A 12,760-nucleotide genomic window follows, 5' to 3' on the forward strand; every position below is an offset into this window, starting at 1 on the left:
GGTGAGGTGACCTGCTCAAACCTGTTGAAAAAGTTGTTCAGACCATTTGCCTCCTCCACCGTGTCCACTGCAGTCAGAGAGGCCTTGGTCTTGTGTCCAGTGATGGTTTTAACACCATCCCAGACCTCTCTTATTTCTTCTCGGCTCAGCTTCTCCTCCAACCTCCTCCTGTAGGTGTCCTTTGCCTCCCTCAAGCATCGCTTCACCTCCTGCTGAGCTGACCTCATGGCGTCCCTGTCCCTGCTCCTGAATGCCACTTTCTTCCTGTTAAGGACATCCTTGACCTCCTTTGTTACCCACGGTTTATTATTAGGGTAACAGCGGACAGTCTTAGTAGGGGCGACAACGTCCAAGCAGAAATTTAAATAATCTGTTAGACAGTGTGTCTGTCCCTCGATGTCCTGACCATGAGACCTCAGCAGCACATCCCAGTCTGTTGTTTCAAGGCAGTCTCTGATGGCATCCTCCACAGCTGGTGTCCACTTTCTGATTGTCTTAGTGGTCACAGTCTGTCTCTGCACCAGAGGAATGTACTGTGACTGAAGGTGGACCAGGTTGTGATCGGACCTTCCAAGTGGAGGAAGAGGTTTGGCTCTGTAGGCGTCCTTCAAGTTGGAATAAAGAAGGTCAATTGTCCTGTTATTCCTGGTGGGACAATCCACAGCCTGATGGAAAGTAGGCAGAGTAGAGTCCAGGTTGGCATAATTAAAGTCTCCAGAGATGATGATAAACGCGTCAGGATGTTGATTCTGAAGTCGAGCTGTCATTGTGTGGATCTTCTCACAGGCAGATGCAGCCGCAGCGCTTGGAGGAATGTAAACGCACAGCGCGATCACGTGACTGAACTCACGCGGTAGATAATATGGACGCATGCTGACAGCCAACAGTTCTAAATCTTGACAACAAGAGACTTTCTTTACAGTAACGTGTCCCGGACTACACCAGCGTTTATTCACGTACATGATCAGACCTCCTTCTCTCGTCGATCTTATTCGTCAGTGAATTGACGTTCCCCATCGTGATCGTTGGGATCGTTGGTCTGTGACGTCTCCGATTGTCCGTTAGCTTAGCCTTTAGTCTCTTCCCTGCCCGACAGCCTCTGTAACGGCGCTGAAGTTCGATCGGGATCTCTTGGCGATCTCCAGCCCGTGCCATTGACTTCAGCGACAGTAGATCCTCTCTTGAATAAACAAGACGATTCTCCCCATGTTCAAAAGTATCCATTTAAAAAATTATAGTAAAAAAATTAATAAAAAACAGAAAATTATAGAAATTTCTGCGGAGCTACTGGAAGAGGAAGCCGTCCTCGTCGGCGCCTTTAATCCTAATATATCATATATCATAAATGATATATCATTTACAACACCAACACAAGTATGCTGTCATTTAATTTTTTCGGCATTGATGCATTTAATAAAACGACAAAAATAATGATGAACATTTATGGTTAACATCCAATTTTTGTATTCAAACGTTACTGTTTTACGGGTTCATCGTCTATAACGGTACCTCTTGAAGTGGAACCACAGCTGAAAGATACCATTTGAAAACTGGCATCGGAAACCATGACGGTGAGAGTACTCCCACTCTCTGTTCACTATCTTAAATGCGATATCCTCGTACGGTGGGCCAGCATGGACTCTTAAGATGCCAAAGTCCTTGTTGTCGGGACTGGGCTCTAGAAAGTACTGCGGGGTCGAGCGCAGATCTGGGTAGAAGATATTGAACTTGTAACCTTGAACAATCTTGAGTGGCGGGTTGTCAAAGTCATAATGCGTCTGGTTATATTTGTTCCACTCGAAGCCAGTGTGTACTCGGTTAAAGAATCTCGGCTTCCTGGGTCGGTATTTGTCAGCCCACAGGTACATCTTCCCTGTGACTGGGATCTCCACGCTGAACTGGGCTTCGTTGTTATCCATTCCCTGTTTGGCTTGACGTACAAAGAAGTCCTCGGCACTCTCGCTGGCGTCACCTAACAGAAAGACAGGAAAAAGTCAAGCTTGAAGTAAGTTGTGTAACTTTATATGACAGACAGAACGAGGATGAGGCAGACACACAACCTTATGATACTGTGTGCCATTCGTACCTGTGACCTGCAACTGTCTACGTGCTAGCTGCAACTTGTGCGCATCTTCCTCTGCCGTTATCGTGTGTGTGTCGAGCGGCATCTCCGATGAAGTCAGAAGAGCTGGACTGTAGCGACCGGAGTCATACTCTGCTTGGCTTTGCTGGATAAGATCTTCCTCCGTCAATACAGCTTCCACAGAGTCGCCCTTCTCCTCTTCTCCCTTGTCTTCATCCTTCTTTCCTTCCTCGTCTTCAATCCCTCTGTTAGTGCTGGTTGATGTTGATGGACCAGGCTCATCATTCTCCTGTCCACTAGCTTCATTCACAGTTCTACCAGTTGATGATGAAAGGCTGGAATCTTCTCTGCTCCTGCTGTTTGGAAAACAAAAAATGTTCCTGAAGGATGAGGACTATTATAATAATATGCATTTTAATATGGTGCCATCTTACAATTTTGAAGACACCTTCAACACAACAGGCCTTAAAGAAGTTCATTTTTCCTCCGTGAAGGAACATACATTCAAACCCAATTGTGTCAAGACTCAAATTTGACACAATTATTGTCGTACTAGGACACAAACAAACTTACTCAATGCTCTCAGTCACTGGTTCATCCTTGATGATGGGGAACAATGGTTCGCTTTCCACTCCCTGTTCTTGTTTCAGCCTGAACAGCTTTTGGCGAAGCACATCCTGGTGTCGCTCTCTCAACCTGTAATCATTCATTGATAAACACATTTTAGTTTTTTGATTGGTTGAGACCTTGGGTTAGAAATGTAATTATTGAATAAGCGGAAGGTGTGGACCTTGCTCTCGCCATGTAGACGCGGACCTGTTGCAACAAGCTCTCCCAGTAGCCGATGTCGAGGTTAGATCCACCAGCTCGGATTTTCGTCTCGATGTTCAGATGTAGAGCCTGCAGTTGGCTGTATGTCTTACCTTTAAATACTATCTGAACATCCGTGCTTACAGCTGTGTTTATGCCTAAGACAATGATTATTTAACATGAATTAAATATGAAAGATTATCAGTTAATCAAGTGACTATTTGAAATGTGTGTTAAATCTAGATGATTGATTACAGTAAAGTTGTCATTTCCTTACAATATATTATTTGGATCAATTTGAGGATATATCTTCAATCCCTCCTTTGACCTCTGAAACCAGAGGTCAACCTTAAAATGTAAGGCTCAAATAAACTAATCAGACAGATCAGGTTGAGAGTTGAGGAGGCCACATCTGGCTCCACAGTTGTTTTTAATTTAGGTTCCTAATTTAAACTATTAGTACAGAGAGATAAGGAGAAAATAAATTCTGAAAAAACATAACTTCCTTATAGAAAAGTACATGTAAATAATGAATACACTTGTTGATTGTTGAATATATATTGAAGTTCCCCTTATAAAATACAAATATGTCAACATTGTTAACTTTAGTTTAACTTCCGTTTCATCAATTCCAGTTATTTTTTTGCTTTGTGTGTCAAACCCATCAGGAGAGCTGTCGCTTTCCAAAAAAATGACATTTTACTTTTATATGAATTACAGTAATTTACATTTCACACCTCAACATTTATTAATTCATTTAAATGTAGTAGGTTATTTATTCACCTCTTATATCATTTGTTTTTGTACATTAGAATTAACAGGGCAATGTTTGGAAGTTCATTTATTAGCATAGACATATCCGTACATTTTGAACAAGTAAGGAAATCTAATATCATGACAAATGCACACAGGTGTCTAAAATCAATAATGAAAAGTATCAGTAGAAACAATTTGCCACAGTTCATAGGACATAGGCTCCCTTTCATTGTCAACAGCTAATAGGACTTTTTTTGTTTGTTTTTTGCTATTTCCAAGGTCTGGGGTTACCTCATGAAACCCATCACCTGCTTCCACACATTCCCAATACAATTTCCAAGCTGCATCTGGTCAAAAAGTAACAACTCAAATGTGTATTAAATCTATGTATATGAATGATAATAATTGGTGCCACACATCGAAGATACAGCCAATGCTGCTGCTCAAAATTACTGCACATAAGTCAGCAGAGTAACTGTAAGAGATAGTCATTGAAGACTGAAAAGTAAATGCTCAACAAAAAAATACTACTTCATTGTACAATACTGAAATTAAGAAAAAAACTTACACATAAATCAACCTTCTTATAGTCATTTTGCAAGAGCTTACATTTCAAAGCATTATTGCAAAAGATTAAAGTACATTTTCACCAAGTGACTATTCTAATATGAATTCAAACAAAAAAAGAACTAATGGTTTCATCCTCCTCCGACGGATCGAAGATTTCAGCCAACATCTTGAACCGTGGTCCCCAGTTGTTCAGGTCCTGGTCTTGGTCATCAGAGCTGAATGAACAAATGGAGCTAAGACTTTCAGACACAGAGCCCTCTCCTTCATAGTGGAAGATCTGAACCACATCATGTGCTGGAACATTTGGATCTTTTGCTGCCACTTCCAGGTACTGAAGAGAGGAAAAAATGTCATGACTCTTTCTGTACTTTCTCCCTCACCTTCTGGTAGAAAGAATAGTTTGCTACACTTGTAGTTCATTATATCAAAGTATAGAGTAGGAATTGCATCCAAATCTACAGTAACATACATGCAGTTTTCTATTTTCAGTACAAAACAAAACCAAAAATGATTCAATGAAATATCTGGGATGTTGAGAAATGTACTAACTTGAACCAAACTGTAGTGTGTTACTTGAGCAGGACTTAAGGGCACTTTAAGAAGACACTCACCCTAATGATTAGGTCCGCAATGTTTGCTTGGTCTCCTGGTGGTCTGCATGGTTCGGAGGATCCAGATAGGCTTTTTGGATCCTTTTCTCTAGTTGATGCTTCCGGGTTATTGCATACTGGGTGGATATTTTGAGAGGCAAGCACAACGTTGGTGGCTGAAGCCATGGTGTTGTCAGTGGCACATACTGCGTTGGTTGGGGCCAGCGCAGCATTGGCGGGAGAAACCACATCATTGGTGGAGGCAGGTGAGGCGTTGTTGAGAGCAGGCACTGCGTTGACAGGGATGCTCAGGGCGTTGAGATTTATCGCATTCTGGGGCATAACAAGACACCATTAGCACTGAAATCTACCTCGCACTGTAGTAGACACATACCTCTTCGTCTTCTTGACCATTTTGAACGTTGCAATGTCCTCCTCTGCATAATTTCCAAGCCACTAACGACCCCACTTCAACATTAAGATATTTTGGGTTATTGAAGAAATGTAACATTGATGACACAATAACTACTTAAAAACATATATATAAAGTTATTATAAAGTTATATACTGAAGTGAATGACACACATGATATCATAACGTTTCAAAGGTCCAGTTTACTGAGCTGAAATTTTTTTATACCCTTGTCAGGTTAACCATAAAAAGTATGGTTAACTCTGAGTTATTTTGCCCTGCCACCTACTTAGAAGGAGAATTCGTAAAAGTAATAAAAACTTTATTGTACCTTGACCCTTACAATGATGTATGCGATGGATCTACTGTTACGTTATTTTGCAATGATCATGATGATAGTAGAATAAGCAGAAAACTAGCCACATAACATTCTGTTCATTAACTTCATAAAGTGACGGTGGACTGAACTTACACAGAGTCACCACAAGTAGGACAGGGATGATGATGGCAGCGAGGAAACCGGCTTTATTGCTAGAATCCCTATTTGCCACCAGGATGATTAGAACTGTGGCTGTGCAGGAAGTTCCACTGGTATCTACAAAGATAAATACATTCATATATATTATATCGATATATATTTTTAATATTAAATCTATCTTTAATTATCTATCTCTAAAATTTATCTCATTACAAAATCTTTCCAACCCACATAGAGGCTTTTTTTTAAACCAACTCACAACAATGTTTACCCATTCACACACAATCACCCACTGATGTGACTAAGCTGTGACAGCATGATGTTCACCACCATAAGTAACAATCTAGTGTTCTTCTCAGGGACACAATGACATCATGGTTGGACATCATTGAACTGGCAACTTCTTAAGCCACAAGCTAATAAGTCGTGGGATTTGTTGACTACTTAAAGAGTTGTCGAAATATGATCCATGTATGTAAACCTTATAATATCCATAGCCTTGTTTGCAAATTGTTGGTTTAAATTTGCATGTGAATTACTGATATAATTCACAATTTAAGAATTTAAACCAATTATCATAATGCCTTCCATGTAACAGCATTTCTTTACAAATCAGTCCTAAAAATGTATACGTACAAAATGCCTTAAAGATTGGCAACAGTTTTTATGAAGGTATTTTATGTAATGCATTAAGGAACCCTTTCTAAGGAATAACAATGCATGCTGTTATAAGTTGACCAACATGATTATTAACTGTGTAACGTCTTTATATTAGGTCTTATGAATGCATTATAATGTCTGACGAATGTGCTCACAATATGTTATAAAAAAGACCTTCATAGAAGGTGTTACCTGATGATGATCTTAAGGTGTAGTATGATGCTAAGAGGAAACTTTTTCATCTCACCTGTAAGTTTGATTGTAACAGTGTACACCTGGTTTTTAACATGTGCAGAACTCGAATTGAAGCTGCTTTTTGCCACAATCTCTCCTGTATCTATATTGATGTCCAGCCAGTTCTCAGGGTCGTCGGTGATCTCAAACCTAAGGTAGATAAAGCAGACTTGTACATTGATTCCATCTTTAAAGACATGATTTGGGTTCATACCTCATGCCCAAATTCACTGGGTGAATGGCGATGTTGTTCTTCAGTGATGTGCCAGGAAGTACATTTTGGGGAACTTCAAGTTTGATCGGGTCCTCTGTGAAGTATGGTTCTTCGTCCTTGTCGATCACAGTGACAGTGACGCTTGCTAAAAAGTTTGTAGCTTTGCTCTTTATCAGGTTTATGTTCACTACTTGGAGAGTCAACTTGTGCTCCTTTGCAGACTCATAGTCCAAAGGCTGGAATGAAGTGACATCAGATTATTTATGTGTTTGTTCTGACATGTTGGATGTGCTGGTTTTTTCTAATCATGTTTAGATGAACAACAATGAAAGGATAAATTTTGCATTTTAAAATATCAGATATCAAAGCATGATGAGAACAGTTTGTTTTGTTTTGTTTTGAATACTGTTTTGAATTATAAAAAGTATGATTAGCACTGTTTTGGAAAAGAAAGGTTATAGAATTGTTAAAGTTATTAATAACTAAATGTTAACTTGAAGTTTGACATTTTGTTGAGCAGCCATTTTGACCTCATCTTAAAGGTGCACAGTCATCAACGTCCTTTTTAGAAGGTAAGTAAGTAAGTAGGTAATTAGTATTTGTAGAACGCTATTCAAGACCAGGGTCACAAAGTGCTTAAACAATCAAAAAAATACCCAATAAAATAAATACTTAAATGGTCAAGACAACACAGAGACAAACACAAGAGTCTCAGTAAATCAAGAAAAAGCCAGCACGAATAAAATGTCTTGATGTTTCTTGAAGGAGTCAGTAAACTCCATCAAGCGCAGAGAGAGAGGACCCTTGAATAAAAGTTCAATGATCAGTCGGTTGTTCACGTCATTGAACATTTTTCAGCCTTTCTGAAATATAAACTGCCATTTTTATTGTGTTAAGTTTTTGTACCTTCACGACACTCAGGATCCCCTGGTTGGTCTCAGCATCTGTTCTTATGCTGAAATACCCTTGAGGATCATCATAGACAGAGTACTTAGCCTCCCAGTTTCCTGTTCCAGGTTCATCTCCTTCGGTCACGTTCACTCGGCCGATATCACCAAGTGTGTTCTCCAGGGCAGTCATGTGGTACTGAAAGAAGAAAACAGACTTGTACTACAAAGTAAAAGTTTGTCTATGTGATTGTTCGTTCTGAAATACTTACAAATGCTGGGCTGAACCCTGGGACGTGGTTGTTGATGTCAGTTACATTAATGATGACCATAGCTTCATTTGTGAGGCCTGTCCCACCCTTATCACTAACTTTGATTCTCAGCTGGAACGCTTTCACCACCTGAGACAAGAAATAATAATTTGGGGTACAATTAGTCTGTTTAGGAATTTCCCCACTGTGGGACAAAAAAGGAATATTTTATCTTATTGCATCTTTAAAATATTTGTCAGTGAAGTTGAGAAGCAGGTGAGATCAATCTTAGGGTCAGTTTTTACCTCTCTGTCCAGGACACTGTCTTTCATAGTGATAATTCCTGACGCCTTGTCCATCTCAAACATGGTCTTATTCAGGTCATTAACAGGGATGCTCTCCTGGCCAATGATGGAGTACACCAAGTCAGTGTTGATGCTGTGGGGTTTGTCTGCATCATCGGCTGATACTTGCATCACAACGGTGCCTGTGAACAAAATGTATCAAGTCCAGTTTCTTCATCTATAAGAGGTCAGACTTTTGATTAATGATGCAATTTTTTAAGTGACCAGAGATTACACCCAGCTTCTTTCTTTGATTCTGAATCAATTTATCGGTCTAATCAATAACTGTGATTTATATAGACTTTATATGTATTTTTCCCAAGTTACCTGGGGGTGAGAATTCCATTACAGAACCAGTGAACACTTGCTGAGTGAAGACTGGTTTGTTGTCATTCAAGTCTTGCACAAGAATTGTAATGGGCGCTGGCTTCTCAAGGTACTCTCCACTTAATGACACGGCAAAAACTATCAACTGCAAACACAAAGAAGGGATGTATGGTGAAACTGTAAAATGCTTTATTGTTCTACTACTATTAATAATAATACTTATTTATTTTATATATACATCACGTATTATTCCATTTGCACCTTCAGTCAGAGACTTGAAGTACAGCTTACCTCAAAACTCTGGTGTGTCTCTCTATCTAGTGACTCTTTGAGCCAAATTCGTCCAGTACTTTCATCTATTTCAAACATCTCTGGTCCCTGCATCTTGTAAAGCCCCTCACCTTTGGAAAACCTTTCTGACTGAACCTGAAATGACAAGAGAAACACATTTATGGTACATGTACATACCAGGTGCACATTTTGACTTTTACACAGAATCACCAGACAAAGACAGAACTGTTTGAAACAGCTTTGAATCTAACAATAGCATTCAGTTAAACATCAAGTATATTTTTCATTTACATCTGCTACCATACATTTATTTGTATTATTATTTATTGATTTGTTTGTGAATGAACATGTGTGTGTATAAACCTGTTTACCTTGGTGACTGTTTGGAATCCTATGGTATTTTCCCAAACATTGAATGGAGCTTTTAAAGACTCTCTCCATGGATAAATAGTTCTCGAAACCATTTTTGGATCCTTCCCAACATCTTCACTCCAAACCTGAACCAACTAAAACAAAAGCAAAAACATGTATAGGCAATTAAAACAAAGGTAAACATACATATAGACATACAGCAGCACCATTAAAACCATACCACAGTTTACATATTCACTACAACCACATGGAAGTTTATTTATTTTAGTGATTTCATATAATGCAGTCTTTGTATAGAAAAAGATAAATGCCACACTAGGGAATGACCTGTCCTTCAAAATGTTTTGAAATCCAAATGAGGACGATGTTTGATTGTAACTTTGAAGAAAATGATGTCACCTTACACATCAAACATCATGGAAAATACAGTAATATTAAAAAGAAATGAGTTATAGAATATTGTTTAAAGAAAAGCCAGAGCAAAATAATATTATTATATTGCAAAGAAATAAAATGTACTCTAGAGCCAGGAGTTAGTAAACACTTACGCCAAATAGTGGAGAAGTCAACACCCATAAGGTGAACGCAAGAGAATACATTTCTTCTTCTTCTTCTTCTTCTTCAGGAAACACTGGAAAGGAATAATATCCACTTTAAAATCCAGAATAAGAACTCTCATTACAACATATAAAGGATTTGAAATGAAAGTACTTACGATGAATGAAAGGCTTACGTTTCTAAAAACAAACCTCACAAAGCTTAAATAAATACAGTATAAAGGCATTATAGTGTAAACACATAGAGATAAGGGACATAAAAGCCTGCTTCTTATCGAGCCAAAAGTCAACGGATTAAGTAGAATTTTCTTGTGAGCAAAGTCTAATGCCAACAGAGAAATAATAAAAGAGATTTCAAGCAGAATATGTGAATAGTTTAAATTTAATTCAGGAAAATTAAGATTAAAGACGCATGTATGCTCTGTATTTTTTCTATAGCAGATGCTATCTAGTGTTAGTTTGCTGCAATGCTGTGTAAGGATATGACAACTTTACTGTAATCGATCATCTAGAGTTAACACACATTTCAAATAATCACTTGATTAATCTTTCATATTTAATTCATATTAAATAATCATTGCCTTTCTTTAGAAATTCATGTGTGCTCAGCAATTCTTTAGGTCAGTTCACACTGAGAAAGACAACGCAATCTCTCAATGGTGCCATTTTGTCTCTGGGACCAAGGACACATCTGCTTAATTCAACTTATAAACAGATTCTCTCTAGATGACCAAACTCCGGTAACTTTCCACTACCAACACGTGAGACGGCCATCTTAGATATCAAGTGTTTAGAGCAGGGGTGCTCACACTTTTTCGGTTCACGAGCTACTTTCATAATTGTCAAGTTCAAAAGATCTACCTTCAACAAATTTGCTCAACGTAAGTTAGAACATACTTTACTCAGATGACTTGCATTGAATGAAGTGAATGCACTGATAATCAGTCACGATGGAAGGATGTGTGGATTTAATAATCTTCATAGAAATGCTGACTTATATAAATAACTAGAGTCAGTCAGTAAGAAGCATATTTCCTCATAAGAAGATACTTTTAAGGGTCTTCCAAAAATGTCCATGAGACCTGGTCTTAAGCTCAGTGTCAGCCTTTGTTAAATCTCATCCTCCACTGCAGACAAGTTCAGACTCGTATGTTCAAAGAATTGCATTGATTTCCAACTAAAAATGGTCATTCATTCGAACCCAAATGATGCACAAAACATATTCATGTGTAAGAATCTGTGCTTGACACGAATTCAAGCCCTTTTCCTTTGTTCATCAAAATCAACAAAGAATTCAGACGGGTTCATCCCTTTCCATGCCTACATTTTAACATGCCGATCATATTTAAATGAAGGACAAGACTTAAATTTCTCCATTTTTGTGATCATGAAAAAACAAAAACAAATGAAAACATGAATTCAAACTAACAGTTTATATTTGTTAATTTTAAACATGTCTGATATGAATCACACAAGTGGATTATTTACATTTTAAAACATCTTCAGATGAAGTTTAACGAGAATAAAACTGTTAACCAGTAACTTCACATCATCATCGCTTTGTCTGATCGTCTCTGACGTCATTAGAATGTGTGTCTCACCTGCAACTGTTTAACGTGTTTGGGTTTCAGCCTATTCTTATTATATTCGTGAGATAAAGGTAATTTACAAATAGTCATCATGTGATGGTGTATTAATACAAGTGTGTTTTAAGGACGCGATCACAAAAGGAAAACCAGCCTTTGTTGCGCTTTCATTGGAACCTGCAGCTTCACTTTGATGGAACTGACGTCATGTTTCTGTGACTCTCGTAGAGAAGAACCTGAAGCGATCAAACGCACATTATTTTGTTCGATATATTATTTAAAAAAAACAAGTTTATAATTCTCGTAATATCGTTTTTCTGAATTGCGTAAAATGGCTGTCGCACGTTTTGCTCTTTTTATTTATTATTGTGAACTTTGCCGAGCGTTCAGTGGAAGAGGCTGGAGCTCTGATTAGCTGCTGTGCATGTCAATCAAATTGTAAACCAACCGCTGCAATAACTATTTAATTGACATGCACAGTAGCCAATCAGAGCTCTCTTTACTATTTTCTTATATCATATTTTATTAAATCACGCGATCTACTCGCAATAGCTTCGATCGCGATCAACGTATTGCCCACCCCTGGTTTAGAGTAACTGACCAATCATACAAGGATGAAATGGAAGAATGTTTTAATTCTGAGCAAAAGGTAATATTGTCAATGTTCACAATTAATAAACATGAATACATAAAATGAGGATATATAATTTAACACTTCAATGAGAATATATATATATATATATATATATATATATGTGGATCAATTTGAGGATATATCTCCAATCCCTCATTTGACCTCTGAAACCAGAGGTCAACCTTAAAATGTAAGGCTCAAATAAACTAATATCAAACGATTCCTTTATATATAGTACGTAAGTAAGTAAAATATGAGGTTATTAATTCGTCCCCACCCATCAGAGCTCATCATGATCTTCCAACAACAGATCAGGTTGAGAGTTGAGAAGGCCACATCTGGCTCCACAGTGTTTATTTTAGGTTCCTAAAATTTATTTTAGGAACTAAATTAAATTAAATTAAATTATTTTAGGTTCCTAATTAGGTTCCTAATTTTAACTATTAGTACAGAGAGATAAGTTGAAAATAAATTCTAAAAAAAACATAACTTCCTTATAGAAAAGTACATGTAAATAATGAATACACTTGTTGTTTGTTGAATATATATTGAAGTTCCCCTTATAAAATACAAATATGTCAACATTGTTAACTTTAGTTTAACTTCCGTTTCATCAATTCCAGTTAGCTTTTTGCTTTTTGTGTCAAACCCATCAGGAGAGCTGTCACTAAAAATGACATTTTACTTTTATATGAATTACAGTAA

At 37.7% G+C, this 12,760-nt stretch overlaps 2 protein-coding genes across 2 annotated transcripts; both read right to left on the reverse strand.

Annotated features, from left to right (window-relative positions):
* Positions 1-1,490: 1,490 nt before the first annotated feature.
* On the reverse strand, positions 1,491-3,045 carry LOC148063668 (splicing factor Cactin-like). The gene is made up of 4 exons (XM_087811344.1): positions 2,874-3,045; positions 2,657-2,779; positions 2,087-2,439; positions 1,491-1,972 (listed from the first exon to the last, which is right to left on the reverse strand). The coding sequence occupies exons 1-4, from the start codon at positions 2,885-2,887 to the stop codon at positions 1,491-1,493; spliced, it is 972 nt and encodes a 323-aa protein (XP_087667470.1). The 5' UTR covers positions 2,888-3,045.
* A 1,277-nt stretch (positions 3,046-4,322) lies between these two features.
* Positions 4,323-9,856, reverse strand: LOC148063669 (cadherin-15-like). Its single transcript, XM_087811801.1, has 13 exons — positions 9,827-9,856; positions 9,278-9,412; positions 8,907-9,041; positions 8,616-8,760; positions 8,250-8,431; positions 7,966-8,094; positions 7,713-7,892; positions 6,807-7,042; positions 6,606-6,742; positions 5,693-5,815; positions 5,204-5,277; positions 4,831-5,142; positions 4,323-4,550 (listed from the first exon to the last, which is right to left on the reverse strand). The coding sequence occupies exons 2-13, from the start codon at positions 9,368-9,370 to the stop codon at positions 4,323-4,325; spliced, it is 1,974 nt and encodes a 657-aa protein (XP_087667927.1). The 5' UTR covers positions 9,371-9,412; positions 9,827-9,856.
* Between the last annotated feature and the right edge of the window lie 2,904 nt (positions 9,857-12,760).

This window comes from Callionymus lyra, chromosome 16 (genome assembly GCF_982586985.1).
Source record: "Callionymus lyra chromosome 16, fCalLyr1.hap1.1, whole genome shotgun sequence".
In the NCBI taxonomy this organism is placed as follows: domain Eukaryota; kingdom Metazoa; phylum Chordata; class Actinopteri; order Syngnathiformes; family Callionymidae; genus Callionymus; species Callionymus lyra.